This window comes from Colletotrichum costaricense (genome assembly GCF_030867565.1).
Source record: "Colletotrichum costaricense strain IMI 309622 chromosome Unknown Scaffold_18.1, whole genome shotgun sequence".
NCBI classification, from domain to species: Eukaryota; Fungi; Ascomycota; class Sordariomycetes; order Glomerellales; family Glomerellaceae; genus Colletotrichum; species Colletotrichum costaricense.
Window position 1 is genome coordinate 445,463 of NW_026848247.1, and position 20,439 is coordinate 465,901.

A 20,439-nucleotide genomic window follows, 5' to 3' on the forward strand; every position below is an offset into this window, starting at 1 on the left:
TCTTTCTTTTGACAATCCCTCCTGTCTTGGAAATCAGATACAACCCAAGCTCTAATTCAAGCTTCATTGCATCGCAACTCAAGGCTGTTGGTTGACGAATACTCACTCAACTCACCGGTGTTAGCAAAATCCCACCTCAGAACTCCATCTCAGTCTGTCGTTTGATTCATCAACGTTTTCGAGAAACGGAAGCCTGATCCCCCTGTGACACATCGCCAGCCTGTAAAGACAGACTTCCACGCCCCATCGCGAACCGCAGTAACAAAACACAAGCCCGACGATGCCTCTACACCAGGGCTTCCTCCCGCGCGAGGGCCTCACAGCCGACCCCATCTTCCGCCTCATCGCCAGGACTGCCCTGAACCCGTCCGTACTCCTCCCGCTCCTACTCCTCGCCCGCTACACCAAAAAGGGCGGTGATCTTGCCATCCTCCACCCCACAGCCTTTTCGCGCATCAAGTTCCTGGCGTACTGCGCCGTCACGCGTTGGGCGAGCAGTTGGCTCTCGCGGCGCGCCCTGAACAACTGGGTCGACGACCGGTACGACTGGCGCAGGGAGATTGTCCTCGTCACGGGCGGTGCTGGTGGGATTGGTGGGCATGTTGCGCGGTCGTTGGCTGAGCACGGTGCCACTGTCGTTGTGTTGGATATCCAGGACTTGACTTTCACTGCTGGTGAGTGATCCCTTCCTCTCAGTGGAGAAATCTGTGGTGATGCCCGTTTTCTGTAGGGTTCATCGTCTAACACCCGCCGACAGCTTCCAACGTGCACTATTTCAAGTGCGACATCACTTCGACTGAGAAACTCGGAGCCGTAGCCAACGATATTCGTGCAAAGGTCGGCCACCCGACGGTGCTGATCAACAATGCCGGCGTAGCGCGTGGAAAGACGGTCCTCGACTCGACGGAACGGGATATCCGCTTTACCTTCGACGTCAACACGCTTGCGCACTACTGGACGACCAAGGAATTCCTCCCGCACATGGCAAAGATGAACCACGGCATGATTGTGACGGTTGCATCGTACGCAAGCTACCTCTGCGTCCCCAACATGGTAGGATGAACTCTCGGCGCTAATCTGACTTGTCAATACAACAAAGATGACTAACTCTCACCAGGTCGACTACGGCGCGTCCAAAGCCGCCGCCATGGCGTTCCACGAGGGCATCACGGCAGAGCTCACCACCCGGTACAACGCCCCGCGGGTGCGCACGGTACTGGTCAACCAGGGCTTCACAAAGACTCCATTGTTCACCGGCTACGAGCAGGGCGTGGAGTTCATTGTACCGGCGCTGGAGCCCGAGACCGTCGCCGACGCAGTGGTCAGGCAGGTGCTCACGGGCGAGAGCGGCCACGTCGTCCTGCCCGCCTACGGCAACGTGCTGACGGCGCTGCGGGCGTTCCCGTACTGGTACCAGCACCGCATCCGGGGCGAGGCGCAGAAGCTGATGAAGAACTTTTCGGGCCGGCAGGTGGTTAAGGACGTTGAGGGGTTCTACGAGAAGAGGGACAAGAAGGCCGAAGAGGCGCAAGAGAGGCCAGAGGAGAGCACGGTGTTGGTTGCGGAACCCATTCCCGAGCCGAATGGCATTGAATGAGAGGGATGACGAAGATAATTATTTTGCGGCAGGACGGACGAGATGGGCAGTACATATAAAGTTGACACACGTTGCTCTCGCCCCGAAAAGAAATGTAACTTTGTAACTACTTTAGTGAGATGGAGGGTCCCGCCGCGGGTGCGTACATCCTTGCAGGGACATGGTGTCTCCCGTTACACGAGTCCACGAACGACACCTGCAGAGCCGCCAGCTGGTCGTGGGTTCCGAGCTAGAACTATGAACCGCGACTTCGCCTATCATAGGCGACCTGCACACTTCAATCCAGGACTATCTTCGCTCGGATCTGACTGAGCGATCTGTTTCGACGGCATGTATTGTTGTCTACATACGTGAAGGTCCGAATTCTATCATCGGGTGATCGGGGTTTAGTGATACACCGAACCAAACAAGGATCAACTGCTTTCGGTCGCAAATTTAGAAGAGAAAAACAGATACCACCTTACGATAACCGCTCTTCCTCTTTAGTCTATGAATTCCATGGATGAAAGATGTCTCGGGACGGTTCCTATCGTTCAAAAAAAAAAAGCCTCAAGACAAACGAACACATTGCCTCTGCCCAGGACCAATAGCCCAAACCGTTGTTGTTGCGACAGACTGAGTCGTGCGTTATCAGAAAAACACATCTTCAAGATGTCTTGCAGAGTTCGATCGCTCGCTCCGAAGGGCCACTAGCTGGCAGCAATCAACCAACGTCCTTGTCTCTGGGCCTTGTCTTAGGTTGGGTAAAAGTGACAAGTGACCAACTGTCTCTGCGCATTGTAGAAGCGAGCGAACAAGCGGCCCGTGGCCAAGTTCCAACGGGTGACCATCCCCCAGACATATCGCATGCCAATATATGAAAACCAGATACGGAAAGTGGGAAAATCTGCAGGATGGGAGAACTAGACTCCTTATCGAAATCATCCCCCGACGCCTTCCCCGTCCATGGATCTCATTGCACCCCTGCTCATTCGTTCTTCAATGGGAGGTCCCACAAGTTGACTGGGCGGTTGACGGCTGCGCCGTACGGAAACATGAGTGGCATGTTCGAAATCTTGGGATTTTTCTCCGCCCTTTGACCGATCCGGCGTGGCCATCACAAAAAAATCACCGAATACCAGCCCAACCCCTCTTTTTTCGTGGAGTTTGTGTGTCTCTTTCTCATCGCATGTTTGCTCTCTCTCGCGGGATCCAGCAAACAAATCTCAAAAAGCAAGGGTTGACACCAACCAGACATCTTCGTTCTCGAGATCTGCCCCAGGGTTTCTTTTAGCAAACAAAGATGACGACTGAGAGGTATCCTGACGAGTTGATTGTGGGGGACGATACGGAAGATGAGAGCCAGTCAGAGGTTGGGAGTGTAAGCAATCGCGCGTCCACGTCGCCAACGTACACATGTACGGAGAAAAGATTGGCACCGCTGAATATCGCAAACAGGTTGCCTCGTCCAGCACAAGTCTGCGCGACTCCGTCCTCGACTACCGCCTCGAGAACGGTAGGACATACCACCGTTACAAAGACGGCAGTGAGTTTTCTATTGTTTGTTGTATTGCCTTTGATGAAACCCATGCCTCTTGGCATCGAGACACGGTCTGACAATGACGCAGAATACACGAAGCCCAACGATGAGCGGGAAATGGACAGACTCGGTAACTTCCTTTCTGATGCTATTGTTCTTACCAGCTGGTCCTCAGCTAACAACGGGAAATTCCAGAGCTGGAGAATGAGTTATGGCTGATTTCTCTCGACTTCGCTTCCGGCGTCGCCCCGCCCGCCCAGAAGGACTCAAAGTTCGTGTGTTCTCGTGCCCTGGACGTCGGTACCGGTACCGGTAGCTGGGCCATTGACTTTGCAGATGATCATCCGGAGTCAGAGGTAAGGAGAAAAAAAAAATCAGGATTCGCATTTCGACAAATCCGCAAGAAATGGCGACTGAACTGTGACCATCTAACGGTTTTGCTCGCAAGGTTATCGGATTCGACCTCTCACCGCCCCTGACCGATTAGTACGTTTAATATTTTCCTATTCGTAGGCTCATTCTTTTTGTTTCAAGCCCAAAATGTGTCATTTAAGAGCAAAAAGACACTTGCGTTCCCCGATGCCAACCCCCTCAGCAATTCATCGGTTCACTGATTGTTCTCAGTGTGCCCCCAAACCTCAAATTCGAGATTGATGACCTCGAGGAGGACTGGACATGGTCCCGCCCTTTCAGCTACATCCACAGCAGAGTCATGACAGGCGCCGTCAACGACTGGGACATTTATCTCCGCAAGATATACAAGTGAGTTCTGAAAAAAGGCTACTCATAGCAACAAAGAAGATTGCCAAATCATACCGATAAAAAGCCACAGCTGACACTCTTGAAAAGGAACCTCGAGCCAGGCGGCTGGGTTGAGCTGCAAGAGCTCGACATCTTCGTCACCTCGGACGACGGCACCCTCACGGAGAAGCACGCGCTCTCGCAATGGAGCAAGCTCCTCCACGGCGCCTCGGAGAAGCTCGGCCGCCCCTACATTGACCCCAAGTCCCTGGACCTCAAGGCGGCCGGCTTCGTCGACGTGTCCATCGCCACCTTCAAGTGGCCGCTCAACGAGTGGCCCAAGGACCCCAAGTACAAGCAGCTGGGCAGGATCCAGCTCGAGAACGGCACGACTGGGATGGAGGCTTTCACGATGGCGGCGTTTACGCGCGCGTACGAGTGGTCGCCCGAGGAGGTCAACGTCTTCCTCGTCGATGTCCGGAATGATCTTAGGAACAAGGCTATTCATGCTTATATGCCAGCGTATGTCTTAATCCCTCCTCTGTCAATCCACTGATATCCTAATACGTTATACAGGTACTGCATTATTGGTCGCAAACCGGAGAAGGGTGAGCTTGAGGCGAAGGAGGAGAGTACTGCTTAAGATTCGTTGAAGGGGATTTGATCACTCGAGGCTTCAACTTTCTGCATCGTATTCACAGTACAGCACAGACGATCAAGGGCAAAATCTTGTCGATGGCATTAGTGGACTGGCAATGAACAGCGAGTGAATCAAGTCGGACCACTTTGCATGATTTTATAGCACATTCGTAAATACCTGGGGAGTCGCCTTAGCAGCATAAGCATCACTCTTATCTTATTTACCGGCGGAGAGTTACCTGCTTCTCATATCAAATAGCTACAGTAGAAGAAGAGTGCCCATGAGCATTGCGGTATGCATAGTTGTTACTTGAGTTTGCCAAACATTCGCTCGGTTGATCCACACCTCTCACGCTGTACCGCCATCCTGAATTGAAGCTGAAGATAGAACGATCGAGTAAGGTACTTTACTTGAGCCGAGTAATATCATCTCGTCAAAGACTCCCTTGTCCATCATAAACTCACTAATTCCGTATTAGAGTACCATAGAACGCGCCGGGCCGATTGACTGGTAGGTGAGCGAGGGTACTGGAGGTATCCGGCTAGATATGTGCGGATCTCGGTAAAATACGGCCTCTTGTTACCCTTCCTTCTGAACTCACAAGAGAGGAGACCAAACTCATCATACCCTCCGTGACCATCCCAAAAACCTCGTCCTTCTTTATCCATACAATCATCTCGATAGTATAACTACTACAGCCCTCTAAAGGAGGTCCTGTCCTCCGATGGTAACATCACGCAGCTACTAATCGTTGATGGCGATACTGGCGAAATCAACTTCTGGTCTCAGGATCCCATTGAGAACGTCGATGAGCACTACTCGGGCTTTAGCGCCATCACCGTCCAGTCTGATTTATTGCACAAAGCTGCGAAGCTATTTACCCCGGAATTACGTGTCTTGTTCTCTTTGGTATTAACGTAGTCCGGAGGATCCACGGTATCCTTACTCCAATGGCTTCCTTCCAACAATAGAATACCTATGAGTATCGTTAGCAAGCTCTCACCCAAAACCCCTGCCCTAAAGCAGACACCAGGAATGCACTCACACGAGCCCGTAAGCATGAATACTCTCATCCCTCATCTCGTTCCTGACACCCACCAAAAACGCATCGACGTCCTCCTTGGACCACCCAAACGCCCTCGTAAACGGCGCCATCGCAAACCCCTGCAGCCCAGCCACGATATTCTCCCCGCTCCACACCCCGAGCTCCTTCAGCCTCCTCCCTTCCTCCGTGTCCGCGGCAGGCCACCCGTTGGTCGGCCACTTGAACACGCGGACCTCGACGTCCACGAACCCGACCTCCGGATCACGCATCAGGTCGGCGAGCTTGGGGATCTCCTGGTAAGGACGGCCCAGCATCACCGAGGCGTCGTGCAGGAGCGCGCAGTACCGCGCCAGCGCCGAGGTTGTAGGGTCCAGGGTGCCGTCGTCGCATGAGGGGCCTACGTCGACTTCTTGGAGTTCTAGGTAGCCTCCCGGTGTGAGGTTGCTGTTGGGAGAGCGTAAGAGGGTCTGAGTTTGCAGCACAGTCCAAGAGAGTTAGGGGGAAGAACTCAACTCGTAACAATTCTTCAGATACTCCTTCCAGTCTGCTATGCTAGAAGTCATGAGGCGGCTGTGTATGTAGTCAAACGGTTCGTCAAACACCCACTCCTCCTCAATGTCGTCTACTTCAAAGTCGACGTTTGGCGGTAGGCTGGATTGAATCTATCAGCAGGCCCATAAAGCGAAATAAATAAAGGGATAAGGTAGTTCTGAGCTCACAAAGTAGGTTGATTAGGCGAAAGATCGATCCCAAGGACCTTTTTATTTGCCAACCATTCATCAGCAAACGACTCCTCACAACTGTCTGAAAAGGGTGTCAAACATCAGGAAAAACTTACTTCGGCTTCGGGGTGTTCGTCGCCAAAGTCAATAGCCCATATCCCCGTCCCCGTTCCAACGTCGAGTACCCTGCCAGGGACTTCGGCCCCCTTCTGGCACGGCGGCGCGAGACCGAGCCTGTTGTCAAACGTGAGGAGGAAGACGTTATGTTGGAGGTCTGGCAATTCAGCTTCCCATCAGTGCCTGGATATATGGAGACAAACGTAGGGTTGCCGCTTCGAACGTAAGAGGAAACTGCCGAGCGGAAGTGCTGTGCCTGTGTCTTGCAGCAGCAGCAGCAGCAATAGCAGCACCAACCAAATGTCGGCGGGAGAAGGGAACAGCAAGACTCACCTAACCTCTCCTGCTCAGCCTGGTCGTTTGGAAGAGTATATTCTGCAGAAAAGGCCGGTCAGAAACAACACCAATACCAACAATAACCCGACCCGGACCACTGCGGCCTCCCACTTACTGCCGTCCTTGTACCGATGATATGTCCTCCCGTTCTCCATACGGTACTCCAGTATAGATTCACTCAAACTCAGCCCAGATGAAGACAAGCCCTTCAGGAAAGAAAAGCAATGACACGGTCAGTTAAGTATTTCTTAAAGAAAGATACAGAAGAAGAAAAATGAAGTCAAGAGGCAGGGGTAGGCGGGGGCGATAAGGCTGAAGAGAGTGAGATTCTCAACAGACGAAAGGCTGGAAACTCACAGGGACGTCGTCGGAATGCCCATGTTCGCAAGCGGCGTGACCACATCCCTCTTCCTCGTCCTGACCATCGCCATCGTCATCGTGAGAATGCTGTTGCTGCTGCTGCTGCTGCCCCCTCGAAGGCTGACCAAAATCACGGTCCGGATCAATCCCATAATCCGCCATCAACTTCGCTTTCAAGCTCAGAAACAGTTGATCATGCTTGGCCTGATCGATCTCTCCTACACCACGCTCTGGAGAGTGTGACATCTGCAGGGGGTAAGGAAAGGCTGGCAGAGCAGAACTTTAGAAGCAACGTCGGGGGGCCTGAAGTTGTCGTCGTTATTTTTTCTCAAAAATAGTAAGGGACCAAAAACACTTTCGATCAAAGTACAGAACAGCGCCCAGACTCAATACACCAAAGAAGAAAAAAGAGCGAAAGGAATCATGTCACAAATCCAACCAACTCCTCTCTCTCTCTCTCTCTCTCCTCTTCCCCCATACCCGCATCCTTCAAAAGCCCGTCTGGCCCCCCAAAAATGGCCAACCGAACCGAACCCCTCCTCGACCCAGGGCCCAGGCATCTTACCCCCCCCAGGCAAACATACCAGGGCAAACATTTACGAGCACACCGAACTAGGCAGGGGGGAAGACAAGTTGGAGTTGGAGTTGGAGCAAGAAGGAACCAACAGCATATGCACGTCTGCAAATTGCAGCTGTCAAATTGGGAATGTGAAGCGGCGTTTTCTGCAGAGGGCCCGCTAATCTTTTTCCACTCTGGCCGCGCTATGGAACGACACGACCGGGGAGGGAGACGAGCCGGGGGGTTGTATGCAGGCCGGGCCGACCCCCGGGTTAGTGGGCGAAGAAAAGTCAACTCTCTTAGCAGTGGGTTGGTGGACAAGCGCTTGAGCGCAGAATCAGCGCTTCAATGACTATTTGAACCGAGCTTGCTTGATCAATCGAATGGTTGGATCATGGTCGCCCACCGGACTCATGAGTACTGGTGGCTGTCGTTGATGAAGCGTACACATAGATTGAGGCAAGCAGGTGGATCTAGGCAATCCAACTCACTTCCATGACCATCACATAGCACTTCATCAATCTTTGTATCGGGAAGTTTTTGGTATTCATCCACCATGCCATCAGCGAAAAGCCCGATTGAAAGGCTTCTAGCCAAGCACAACTACTTCAAGCCAGCTGGATCAGTGCTATTCACCTAACACCCAGCTTCGTCTCCTCAGCCGCCCACTCCCCTGTCATCTTCAACACTGCGACTTCCACGCAGAGTCATATCCTCCACACACACAGCCCCAAACTCTAAATCATCCGAAACTGGATGACATGGCATCAAAGTACGTCGCCAGCCTGCGGCTCGTCCATCGCCAAGTAAGAAGAACCTTGCCATGTGGTTGGCCATTTCCACTCGAAGAAGATGCAAAAGAAAGGGCCAAACAGAGAATCTGAGAATGCCGCGCCAACAATGCGACGCCTTGTAAACATGAAAAATGAAACAAAAAAATCCGACAATTGAAAATCCAATCAAACAGAATCTTTGACCGTGGTCATTATACAGCTCCGATTTGCTCCTCGGTCATGGGTTGAAAAAACAGTGGCTCTTTGTATGCCCGAAACTCCAAAAGGCACCCGAAAAACCGCATCTCTTTTTTGGGTGTTTCCAAACAAACGTCCAGTAGTTTTGCATGTAATAGGCAAGGATTAACCATCCAAGGCACACCTTTATCAGAAACTCAAAGTAACGCCGCCTCGAATGAACTTCTGACTGCATTAGTCTTTAAATAGAAGTCGCCCCCAGTGCAGGGAGCTGTTGGTGCTCTTGGGCAGGTGTGCATGTGCTCTTTTCCTTCTGTCGTTATTGTTGTCATTTCGCTCAGACGCCACTCCAGCCATCCTTTGTTGGCTGGTACGCCTTGTATCCTGGATAGGTGCCGCCGCTGCTTTGCGGAGGTCGCTGTTCGTCTTCGTCCTCGATATGTTGGTTGCCACCGCTCGGGCCGCGGTTGTAGTTGTATTGTTGGGGACGACTGTAGCCAGAGCTGAAGTCAAAGCCGCCAGAATCATGCAGGTCCGGAGATGCCATGCTTTGGTCGCCAGTGTAGCTGCGCTGAGGAGCAAGAGGGCGAGTCGACTCTGAAGAGGGTTGACGCGAGTTTGCTCCGTACTGGGGACGACCATAGTTCTCATTGAGGAACTGGCCTTGCTGATTCTTCTGGTCAAAGCCGTAGTCGTTTTGAGGCGCGGGGGATCGCCGGTAGTCGCTGGGAGGGGGTGGAGGGCCGCGGTAACCACCGGCTTGAGGACCAGGAGAGCGGCGATATCCAGCCGGGGCGGGACTAGGTCCATCGCGAGGTGGTGCTGTGAAGCTTCGGGGTATCGGTGCCGGGCTGGGGCCGTTCCGGGGAGGACGGCCCATGCCGTAGCCTCCCTGCTCGTAGCTGTTGCCGAAACCCTGATCGAATTCTTGCTGAGGACGGGGGTAGGTCTGACCTCTCTGGGGCCCGTAGCCATTATTGTTGAAATCTTGGTGAGGTGTACCTCTGCCCTGCATCGCCATACCTCCGGCAGCGATAGCCCCATTTCCATATCCTTGGTCTACCCCGAAAGAAGACGCTGACTGTCCGTATGCTCCATCACTGTAGCCGTTGCCTGCCATTTCGTAGGGACCCGCAGGCTGATTGGCGTTGGTGAAGTAACCGCTGGGTCCGGCCTGAGAATTTTGGCCATAAGGGCTCCTGTCACCCGGCATGGGGCTGTTCGGATGGGACATGGCGTTGGGTGCCATGAGAGGCATGTTCTGTCCGTTCGGGTTCGGTGATACAGCCGGTTTGTTCATCTGTTCGAGCTCCACCTCCTCCTCAAGTGCCACCTTCTTCGAGCCTGCACCCTCCCAACTGGGCATCGCGGGAAGTGAATCGGCGTCTGCCGGATTGGCACCTGATTTGCTGACTTCGAATTCAGCATACTGAGGCGGCGCCGCGGCTCCGGAAGCCACGGGTGCTGTTGAATTCGCCTGGTGTGCAGGCGCGGTGCTGGCATTGTTGTAAAAGGGAGCCATGGGCGCCTGGGATTTATATCCCTGATTGTTCGGTCCATACGAATTGTCGTCGAGGTGCTTGTGAGGTGTTCCCTTGGGGGTGTCGCAGCAACCGCAGCAGTTACCGCAGCACTTCAAGCAGTAGCAACACTGACAGCAGCACGACAGACCGCAGCAAGCGCACCGGATGATGCACCATACGATAGAGAAAATAATCAGGCCCCCGAAGATCATAATTCCAATGACGGGCCACCTGCGCAAGTTAGTATGTCGGGATTCAAGTGAAGCCATGACCATAACCTACTTGCAGAAATTAACGGACATGCAATTGTCCCAACTAGACAACGCCGTCTTCACATCGTTGATCGAGTTTCCGGCGCTCTGTACTGTGTCTGTAATTCCGCGACTCTGAATGTCCGCGGCCATGCTCGACACCACTGATCCCCACACTCCTCCTCGGAGACTCCTCGCCATGGCGACATCGATCGAAGGCATTTTGAATGATTTTGTTTTGCTTTTCCTCCAACAAAGAACGTGATTCTCGGCGAATTACCCACAAAATTTGGGTACGTCGAGCTTGGTTGGTCGAGGGGGATTGATCTGCGGAATTAGAAGCGGACTATAGCTCCATCATCTCATGGGCTCGATGTTTCGTCGTTTAATCGGCTTGAACGGTGATCGGCGGACCGTTGGGGGATAAGGCGAGCCGCTTCGTGGTACAAGAGAACGTCGTCGTGCAGGTGTAACGGGCGGCCGGATTCGCACAAAACGATCTCACTTGAAGTCAAGATGGCAAAGGAAAGTAAGTGGTAGGCGTGACCAAAAAAGTCGAGCCTCGAGAGCCTCAGAGGATAAGAACCGAAATGAGTAGTGCCGCTGTGGTGCCGGTAAATGAATGCAAGTCTTCTTCTGTCGTCACTGCCTATGGGAGGGCAAAGCGTTCGCCCCCTTGCGTGGGTGGGCTGGTGAACGAGTGGTAGGGGACGTTGTAGCGAATGGTAGCGACAAACGAGCAAAAAGCCCAGAGGCTTTCGTCTCAAAATGGCACTGAAACTGGGCGGTGCAAGTCAGCAAGCACGGCAAGGTCCAACAGGATGACCCCGAAAAATAGGCGATCCGTGGCCAACAGATTGGGTGTCTTGGTCTTATTGCTTGGTGACGCTGCTGGGTGCGAGTATCGAGAAAAGGGGTGGGTCGCAATTCGTGTCCAAGCTGTCGAGAGACACGGTTATCCCAGGTAGAAGGGAGGCTGTAGCTGAGGGGTGGTCGTTTTCGTGAGACGTGTTGAGGATAAATAAATCCCAAAGTGGCGGCGAGAGAGGCGGAGTACCGGTATTCGTATGGCTTGCTTAAGGAATGGCTTTTGAGCTGGAATTCTGCTCTTCTGCTTCGCGAAGAGAACGAACGAAAAAGGGTAAAAATGAGAGACACGAGGAGGACCGTCAAACAGCCTCGGGAATGGCCAAGGAGATGAGACGAAACGAAAAAGGAGCGAAACGGCACAGGACGCAGTCTGCCGGGTTGTCGGAGGAATATGCACCTCGGGAGGTTGTCAAGAAAAAGAGTGACAAGAGGCCGCCGTAGATGAGATGAAGAAGATGTGAGGATATGTTTCCCTTAGCCAAAAGGTCAGAAGAGCAGCAAAACGAGAGGAGGATTTGCAACGAGGTGTGGGAAAAGGAAGAAGGAACGGGAAAAGATTGGCGTGACGCACACAGAGTTACTTTGCCGGGAAAGCCACGAGGGGACGATCAAAAGTGGCAGTCAAGCAGTCCAGGTGGTCACTGGTAGTGGTGGGAAGGGTCAAGGAGCAGCGGTAGAAACATCAGCACCTTTCCATTCTCCCTGTTTGACAGACTGAGCTGAGGTAAGGTACCTAAGAGAGAGCGAGCGCGACGGGACGCCGCGACCTGAGCACAGGGAGATTTCCAGAGGGAAATTCGAATTGCGATCGAGCGCCATGCCACACTCTAGCGGACTGAAGATCCCTGCTCAGACGAACTTGAGTGGGGGAAGCGGTTCCTGACTTCCCGTCCCCCCTTCTGCTTTGCTTTTTGCTGCGGCTTGTTCAGTCAAATCACTGCAATGCTGCCATGCTGCGCTGCTGCTGCTTGGCCTCGCATTCTCTTTTCTGTCTGCCTGCCTGTCTGCAACGCCAACACCCAACGCCCGTGTCCACTTCCACCTCAACTCCAAAACGGCTGTCTGGCAAGTCCCCTTGTAATCGCGCAAGTGCCGCTTTTTCCCTCATGAAGTTCGTTCAGGGGTCGGTTCGGAGATGATTTTGGATTCGTCGACCCCAATCTTGATTGCGCCGATGAGCCGTCCCTCAAGTCCCCTCTCCCCCGGCCGATAAATCAAGATACTAACTAAGGTAAGGTAAGCACATAAGGTATCAGTTAGCGAGTATTGACTTGCAGCGTGTCTGGTCTGCCGCCGCCGCGCGTGCCCGCCACCCAACTGCACCAACCGTACGGAGCATTTCCGTATTGAAAACGAGACAACCTGGGGACCGAGGGACCGCCAGTTAGCAGCATGCAGAGTCAACATGATGAAACATGGTGCTCTTCTCGTCCTCAGGCATACGTACAGCACATTACGACTTGGCATTGGCCAAAGCGTCTGGGTCGCAACCCCCGTGACAGTGGGCACCCCTTGCTGCCTTCCCTCGCGCTCGGTTATGACGGGAATACGTAAAAAGCCAATGGTTATTTCCAGCCACACCTGCGTTCTACTCAGCCACAACCACTCGCCACATTCAGCACCCATGTGATGTGCAGAGTTGCATCAACTCGGCCGAGACGGCGGCAGAGCACCGGGCCTTACCAGGACAATGCAGACTCGGCAGTGGACAGGGCATCTCGGAGACAGGTTCTCCTTCTTGTCTCAGAAAGACCGCCGTCGCTGGCTTCGAGAACAGTCCTTGGCCCCCAATCTCACCAGCTTGAAATGAACCTCAGGGTCGAGCTAACTGACTAGAGGACCCCACGAAACGCCTGGAAGCGTGGAAGAGTAGCGATGGGACAGCGAGTAGGATCAGGAACGGATGCCGCCGTGGTTCGAGAGACCGCTTGCGATAGCTCGAAATCTTACTCTCGCTGCTCCAAGTAGTCGATCTTCGTCAGAGGAGGCGCTCTGTCCTGGGACGTCGAGAGTAGAAGCTCTGTGCAGTGGCACCGACACGCACGTCCAGAAGAAGAGCGTCTGGACGTCTAGAAGGGTAATTGAATTCACAGCTGCAGCCCAGCACAACGCAGGGCTCGTCTGATGTAGAAGCTATGGCTAGCAACCTAACCTGTGCGATAGCCAAGTCCAACAACCTTGCGTTGATCGCGCAGTTTTTGGATGACCTCGTGGATCAGGGCAGATGTCGCATTCCTAGGTATGTTGACATAGATTGAGGAACAGGCCCGTCAAGGGTAGAAATCTTTCACACGTCGTCACCAGTCTCGGAAATTTGATTGTGGCCATGAAGGCATCACTAATGTTGAAGTTTACTATGGAGTCATAGTCCAGAGCTTTCTCGATTCTTTCTCCAGGCCGGGCTCAACCCCGAATATCATCGTCATCATACATATTGGCTGGCCCCCATCTTCCTTCCCTCTTGGCCCCTATCGTCGTAAAAATCCTTCCAAAGAAAACCTGCCAACGCCTAACCGGGTTGTTTCGCAATCAAGGTATCATCTGTGTGTTCGCAAGTCGTCGTACTCATGACAGTCAAAGAAGTTTCACGCCTCTCCGCATCAACCCTTCCACGCCTTCGGAACCCAAGCCCCATTATCTTTCATCGTCATCATCCATCTACTTTCCGGGCGGCGGGCCAGCAGGCGGGGCGTAAGAATCCCGCTGGTAGGCGTTTTGCGGCTGCTGCAGGTGAATACCCTCGTTGTGACCGCCGTAGTATCCATCGTTTGGGTTGAAAGTGGTGCCAGTGTACTGAGGTTGCTGCTGAGCGGGCCCGTAAGCCGGAGGCGGGTTCTGGTAGGCGCCGCCCTGCTGGGGGTAGCCTGCGTATCCTTGCTGCTGGCCATTGTACGGCTGGTTGTAGGCGTAGGTGCCCTGCTGATTGTGCTTATTGTTGTTGCTCATCCATCCGGTGCCGTAGAAGGGCTGGACACCGCGCTTTCTGCGACGGCGGGAGTTCATGCAGCTACATCACAAAAACATCGGTTAGCCATGATGAACGCACGCAATGGGAGGTCGTGCCAGAAGACGGGAAATAGCACTGGGGGAGTACCCTAACAAGATGAGGATCAGAAGTGCGATGCCGACGACGACGGCGGCGAGAACCCAGCGTCCCCACCAGTACCATGCGCCGCGTTCATAGCATGCTCCGTTTCTGTAGACTTGACCGGAGCTGCAGTAGAATTGTCTGCGAGATTGACGTTAGCGTCCGGAGGGCATCGCCGGGGGGTGTTGATGTATGCAGGGTCTCGCAGATCCATTTCGGATGGCATGCAATGAGGGGAGGAAGGAAGGAGAAGGCTTACCTCTTGTCGAGTGAGTCGATGGGAAAGGGCAGAATGTGAACATTGCCTACAGCGTCCGCCATCTTGATGACTGTGATGTTGTCGCTGAACGGGAAGTTTCTTGTTCGTGACCCTCGATGTTGAAGGTATGGAAAAGGTTGGCCTCTCAGTGATATACCGAACTTCTTATGCTATCGTTGGCGGACAGGGTTCTGGTGCGACGAATAAAGAAAAGACGAGATGTAAACGGCAGGAGGAGCTGTCCGGGGAGAAGCTTCGTCCGACTATTGTATTTCTTGCCCGTGCTTCAGAAGAACCCAAGAGCTCACTTCTGCGTGGCGTTCGCTATGCTTTTCGTTGGCGGGGAGGGAAGATGGCGAGTGATGTTCAATGACGTGATGGCTTTTGACGTCCTGTCAGAATGGGCGAGATCCGGTCTAGAGCTCTCGGTGGTGCAGTGCAGTGCAATGCACAAAAATTAAGGTGAGTTGTACCCGTAGAGAATAGGTAGCGTAGGTAGGTTTGGGTGGGAGGATTGCGGCCTATTTAGAGTGCAATGCGAGACAATCCAAGGTTGAATTAATCAAATAAGAATTTGGATGGTTTCTGTTATGTATCCGTATCCGCAGTGTAGGAAGGCAGCAGCGAAGCGCCAGAAGAGAGAGTCAAGACGTTTAGGTTTTTGATTAAGTACAGGGTTGATTGATGGAAAAGACTCTTGAGAAAAAAATCAGACGGGGGTACGAGGAAGAGGGGGGGAATGAGGGATCCAAGTTATATTTCGCCCGACGGCGTGATGAAGAAAGCCAAGCAAACCGTCGCCAGACAAAAGCGACGTCTTGGAGGCTGGGCAGTCACTTGGCCCCAAAGCCATTGCGTGGCCTCCCTCCTCTGCCCAGACTTCGCATACTTGGTCCCCCGGCGAAGCTTCCAGTGATGCCCACACCTTCCTCAGAGCCTGGCCACTCACGATTCACCACCGTCACCAGTCATGAGGCACCTATAGGCTAACAGGCCTACCTTACTTACCTTGCCGTGCTTGCCTTACGGATGGACTCATCATGGGTGGTATGGAATTGGAATTAGGTACAATGATTGTACTTCCATTGTCAGCCCTCAGCAACGAAAGTCCTCTCCGACCACACTCTACCGCCGAGTCACCGCCAGGCATCTCCAGTGATTCGAATGAATGGGGCCCCCGGACGGTTAGTTTTCCCTCCGTTCCCTCCGATGTTTTGTTTGGACGGGTTAGGTGCTTTTTCGTCTGAATCTACATATACTTGTACGTATCTCTCTCGCGCGGACACTCACCAACTTCACCAAGAAGCTAACGGTCCTCCTCCAAGACACGAACCCATCAAAGCCCCATGCAAGGTACCAACTGGCCACCGCGGATCCTCTCCTCTTCCTCAGGCCATCAAGGACCCAATACACTATAGTTCACCCAGTTCCAAACTATCCAATAACCCATCACGTCGCCCGGCAAGAGTTCTTATCGAGTCATCCGGGCTCCGGCATCGAATGTGGCTGTGTTCGCCCTCTCGCCCTCTCGTCAGCCAGAGAGGCCCGGCCAACGCCCAGTAGCCCACAAGGTGAATAACCGTGGTACCATAGCCTTCGTGAACGAATCGCAAAAGCGCCTCACACCGTTCCGGTAAACGAACAAGACAAGAAGCAGAAGAACCTGAGCAAAAAAAGAAAGAAAGAATGGGGCTTCAAGGCGGCGCCTGACATCACCGGCACGAGCGAGGCTTGGCCGTCTCCATTCAATTATTGCGCGCCTCCCCTCATCCAACAGTGGTACATTTTGCCGCGGGCCCATCAACCGCATCCTCCTCCCAAGGGTTCCTCGTTCACCTGTGGCGATGCCGCGGTAGCGTGACCTCTCCAACTAAGATACCTGTGGTGAGGTTCAGTAAATAGCCTTTCCCCCCAGCGAACCGCCGCTGGGAATTGGAATCATTGCTCACCAAAAAGCCTAACGTGCCTCAATAGCATGCGGCCTTCACGGCGGCCCTCTGAGAGTTGAGTTGTTGTTCACCACAACCAACACCATCCCCACCGAGCAAACTGGGCGGTGCACGCCTCGCGAGCTTATTCCAGCAAGTTTCCACAAAAAACATTGTCCTATTTGTCATTTACTCGTTGTGTTTCTCTCGTTTACTCATTCTTAGCATGGCAATCATTTTGTCATCCATTTTGCAGTCGCCGCTGCCCTGGACTCCCCTCAGTTTTTTTCGCGGCACTGCGGTTTCTTCAATATTCGTTTGCGGCTTCTCTCTGGGATTTCCAAGGGCCGGCCTCCCCGGCGGCGACATACCGGGGGTGGATCCGGGCAAGGGAAGCTGAGCTCACACCGCAGCAGACCGATATCTTTCGATCATGATCTACCTTGCCTGAGCTTGCGGTACATCGTGAACCACAGGGAGAAGCTAGAACAGACCTCTGCGTTCAGTTCCTCTGCTTTCAGCTGGCGTGTCTGCCCTCGCTCACCAGTCACCCCACGCGTGCCACTGCCAGACACAACTCTAAAGAACCTGGTCACCCGCGACTCGCGAACCCCGGATGTTCTGGAAGAAACGGGAGCTACTTGGACAGCAGAGTTGAAGGCACTGCCGCACTGGCTGGCTGCTGACGCTGAGGTGGTGCGGCCGCTCTCCCCTTCCCACCTCGCTCCGCCCAACGCCGGTGACCCCACTACCTTAAGGGACCTTACCATCCGGATCACCCTAATGCTGAGATCCACCTCGCCGCAAACAGCAGTCAGCTTCTCTCGAGCTTCTTCGACAATTTTCGTGAACTTGTCCGAGATGACGAGCAGCCTCCCTTCTCTTGAAACTTTCCCTTGGAATAAGGCAACAAATACACTGTAATCCCTCTGAACAAAAATAGACCAGCCGGCAAAGGACCAATGGTCCATCTCGCCATGTGGAATGCCTCACTGCCTGGTCTCATTATCTTGCGAGCAACTCGACCCGGGGCTCGATCGACTGCACTCCGCTGCTCATCGCCAAGACTGTTTCCAAAACATCTGGGCACAACTCTTTCTCGGTATGTCAGCCAGCTTGCCGCGCACTTGGGACTGTCTCAAACCGCTCCGTCACCTGAAAATTTCCGCGACACTCCGGCAACACAAACCCGGCCTAGGCGATCAACGGCCTGTTTTTTTTACTTCATCTCGACAGTGATTTTTGTAAAACGGCATATGTCTTTAGATATCTTCACTCTAAAAACTTCAGCAAAGACTTGTTGGGATTCAAGGTACGCTCTTGACATCAAAAAAAGTGTAGTCTCTCTAAGGACATACGGACCCCTCAGCGCTGTTCACCGAGTGAGGGCATGATTCCGACAAGCGCTGTGAAACACAGCCGGTCGACGAATAAACGGAACCCCGGATTTGCCTCCGGACTCGGCCCTGGCCCTCAAATTTTCCCCATGTGATCCCTGACCTTTTCCCCAGTCCTTCAGTAGCCAGATGAAGGATGAGGAACAAACATGCGTCGTGGCCTGATGGCAAAATCCCAAGTGACCGCTGCAGGTCTCAAAACAAAAATCGCAAAAATGGACATGCTCAGCGTCCCACTGAGAACCGCTCGTGACCCGTAAACACCGATTCGTCGTGACTTTTAGTATCCCTCATGCCGGACTTTGTCGAAAATGAAACCACACCGAGTCCACACTCCCAAACGCCGTACCGCCGCTTATGTTGAAAAAGGTATGCGTGTACTTGAAAAGAAACCCCTCGCTTATTTGGGGAATGTAAACCGGGACGTAATCTTCTCGGGCTCCTTCTTGCCAGACGTCGCTGTCGTCTGCTGCTGCCGCGCCGCGAGGTCGGCAATCTTCTCTCGGGCCTTCATGAGGCTGCTGTTGTCCTGCTGCTTGAGCTTCGCGCGGATCTCGTACAGTGCCATCAGGGTCGACGCGCGGTCCATATCATCTTCGGCCTGTTCATCACCCATCATGTAAGCTCTCTGTCCCGTTCCAAGTAGTGGTTGTTGTTGGTGCTGCAAGGTGTTGGTGGTAGTGCTTCGTACATCAGAGTCCCTCTTGGGCGTGCCGGGGATGGAGCCCTGGGCCGAGTTGGAGCGCGACAAGGCGGGCGGGCTCATCATGATGCGACGGCCAAACTTGTCGACGCGGGCGGGCGAAGCGGTGCCTGTGCCTGTCCGCGAGGTCTGGGAACTGTGCGTGTGAACGCGGCGGAGTTCATCGGTGGGCCGCCTGGGCAGTCCGGGGGCGGCGGGGTTGGCGCTGGTCTTCTCAACTGTCTGGATGGCCTTGTTTGCGGTGACAAGAGCGGCTGCCGCGTTGGGTTCCTGTGTTGGAATGAGGTCATCAGCACTTCTGTAGATAGGGCAGATGGGTGAGTTGAGGAAAAGTTTATTGCGGATCTCCTTTCTTCCCATGAGCCCCTGCAGCCGCCGAAGCGCATCGCATCGCAGAGGGAGTTACATGGGCGAGTCAGAGAATGCGACCGGGACGAGAATACAATTGTAGAGAGTAGGGAATAAGGGAAACAAACGGCTGCGTTGAGGCTGCTCAGGTCGGCAAGCATCTGCGCCAGCTGGAGGCTCTCCATGGCGACTTTTAGTATTGGGTCTGCGGATTCTTGTTGTTGGTGGTCTCGTGTCGTGTAGTGCGTAGAATGGAAAATGCTGTCAATTAACAATGCAGTGTTGATTAACGGGCTAGAAGTGGATGCAGGCAGTTAGCAGTGAATTTGGCCGAGAGGAGAGTGAAAGCGGGTGGATCTGGGCAGGGAATGGACATGGAGCATTATAGCATGGGGCATAAGGTAGAACCCACCGACGCCGTCATTCCAGGCCAAGGCTAAGGAGACTTTTTGACTCTTAAGGCCAGGTACCACTGGCCACAAGTGCCTGACAGTAAGGCTCTTTGTGTCGGGTCTGTGAGAGATGTCAGAGGTGGGGGAGAAGGGACAGAGCGAAGGGTGCGTGAGCTAGTGTTAAGGGCTGCGCTGTTGTGTGTTTATGTGTGTGTATGTTTTTGCTAAGGTGTGATGATGAATAGGAAAAGGGCAGGTATTCACCGCGTAGTGATGTTGATAAACAAATTTGGCAACAGTGATCAGGCTGCGTGTGGAAGGTGACTTGATGTAGGAGGAATGCCACCTTGAAATGTGAGGTGTGAGGTGTGCCCTATGGCATGGGGTACGTAGTGACGATACGTATATCACAGTCGAGTACGGGAATATGGGTAAAGATCAAAGACATCAACATTTACCCCGCCGGAGACAAGGTAAAGGAACAGTTCCAAGTGGCAGATGGTAGCAGGGAAGTGTCCTTATTGGGCCTTCCTTAGCCATCCATCGGGTCCGGTGCAATGGTCTGTCACTTTCAACTCTGTCTTCCCAGGTGAAGGTACCTAGGTCAGTAGGTACCTTGACTTTAGTCCAAGTCGATGATCAAATCCACGAAACCGAGCTGGAGGGAAGGAAGGAAGCGGGGTGAGAGACACAGGGCACCTTCCCCCACACTGGGCCATTTCAGCCACATTGAGCACCCCAGGCCCTCCTTGTCCCCGCTGTCTTCTGGCCACTCATGCGACTGCTGGAACATCTGTCGCCTGCTCTCCCCGACCGGTTGGGCGGGAAGTGTCTCCCCCGAAGCTTCAAGTCGATCCCGTCCAATCGAGGCCAGCTTCAATCCAATCCAGTCAGTTTCCAGACTGCCAGATCTCGCGTGCATTGGACTGCTTTCTGCACAGGCCCTTCTTATAGGTATGCAAGCTTCAATGGTTGCCGCCGATTGACGCATCCGTCCTCCGAATCGCCTTGACCAGATTGGCAAGCCTCCGTGCTTAGTGCCGGCAGGTCTCCCGACGCACCCAACTTTCCAA

The 20,439-nt window shown here is 53.5% G+C and overlaps 7 protein-coding genes across 7 annotated transcripts; 2 read left to right on the forward strand and 5 right to left on the reverse strand.

The window, feature by feature from the left end:
* Positions 1–280: 280 nt before the first annotated feature.
* CCOS01_13694 (short-chain dehydrogenase) lies at positions 281–1,597 on the forward strand (the record flags this gene model as incomplete). Its single annotated transcript, XM_060461840.1, has 3 exons — positions 281–674; positions 758–1,053; positions 1,118–1,597. The coding sequence occupies 3 exons, from the start codon at positions 281–283 to the stop codon at positions 1,595–1,597; spliced, it is 1,170 nt and encodes a 389-aa protein (XP_060307560.1).
* Positions 1,598–2,879: 1,282 nt separating this feature from the next.
* CCOS01_13695 (methyltransferase domain-containing protein) lies at positions 2,880–4,500 on the forward strand (the record flags this gene model as incomplete). Its single annotated transcript, XM_060461841.1, has 8 exons — positions 2,880–2,957; positions 3,035–3,122; positions 3,205–3,246; positions 3,312–3,472; positions 3,565–3,602; positions 3,741–3,878; positions 3,966–4,400; positions 4,434–4,500. The coding sequence occupies 8 exons, from the start codon at positions 2,880–2,882 to the stop codon at positions 4,498–4,500; spliced, it is 1,047 nt and encodes a 348-aa protein (XP_060307561.1).
* A 741-nt stretch (positions 4,501–5,241) lies between these two features.
* On the reverse strand, positions 5,242–7,323 carry CCOS01_13696 (uncharacterized protein; the record flags this gene model as incomplete). Its single annotated transcript, XM_060461842.1, has 9 exons — positions 5,242–5,344; positions 5,444–5,473; positions 5,543–5,986; positions 6,077–6,204; positions 6,381–6,538; positions 6,605–6,637; positions 6,715–6,756; positions 6,833–6,923; positions 7,075–7,323. 9 exons carry the CDS (start codon positions 7,321–7,323, stop codon positions 5,242–5,244), a joined length of 1,278 nt encoding a protein of 425 aa, XP_060307562.1.
* A 1,080-nt stretch (positions 7,324–8,403) lies between these two features.
* On the reverse strand, positions 8,404–8,556 carry CCOS01_13697 (uncharacterized protein; the record flags this gene model as incomplete). The annotated part of the gene is made up of 1 exon (XM_060461843.1): positions 8,404–8,556. The coding sequence occupies one exon, from the start codon at positions 8,554–8,556 to the stop codon at positions 8,404–8,406; it is 153 nt and encodes a 50-aa protein (XP_060307563.1).
* Positions 8,557–8,944: 388 nt separating this feature from the next.
* On the reverse strand, positions 8,945–10,603 carry CCOS01_13698 (uncharacterized protein; the record flags this gene model as incomplete). Its single annotated transcript, XM_060461844.1, has 2 exons — positions 8,945–10,361; positions 10,413–10,603. 2 exons carry the CDS (start codon positions 10,601–10,603, stop codon positions 8,945–8,947), a joined length of 1,608 nt encoding a protein of 535 aa, XP_060307564.1.
* A 3,306-nt stretch (positions 10,604–13,909) lies between these two features.
* Positions 13,910–14,660, reverse strand: CCOS01_13699 (uncharacterized protein; the record flags this gene model as incomplete). The annotated part of the gene is made up of 3 exons (XM_060461845.1): positions 13,910–14,258; positions 14,352–14,480; positions 14,599–14,660. The coding sequence occupies 3 exons, from the start codon at positions 14,658–14,660 to the stop codon at positions 13,910–13,912; spliced, it is 540 nt and encodes a 179-aa protein (XP_060307565.1).
* A 3,663-nt stretch (positions 14,661–18,323) lies between these two features.
* On the reverse strand, positions 18,324–19,159 carry CCOS01_13700 (uncharacterized protein; the record flags this gene model as incomplete). The annotated part of the gene is made up of 2 exons (XM_060461846.1): positions 18,324–18,896; positions 19,103–19,159. 2 exons carry the CDS (start codon positions 19,157–19,159, stop codon positions 18,324–18,326), a joined length of 630 nt encoding a protein of 209 aa, XP_060307566.1.
* Positions 19,160–20,439: the final 1,280 nt, after the last annotated feature.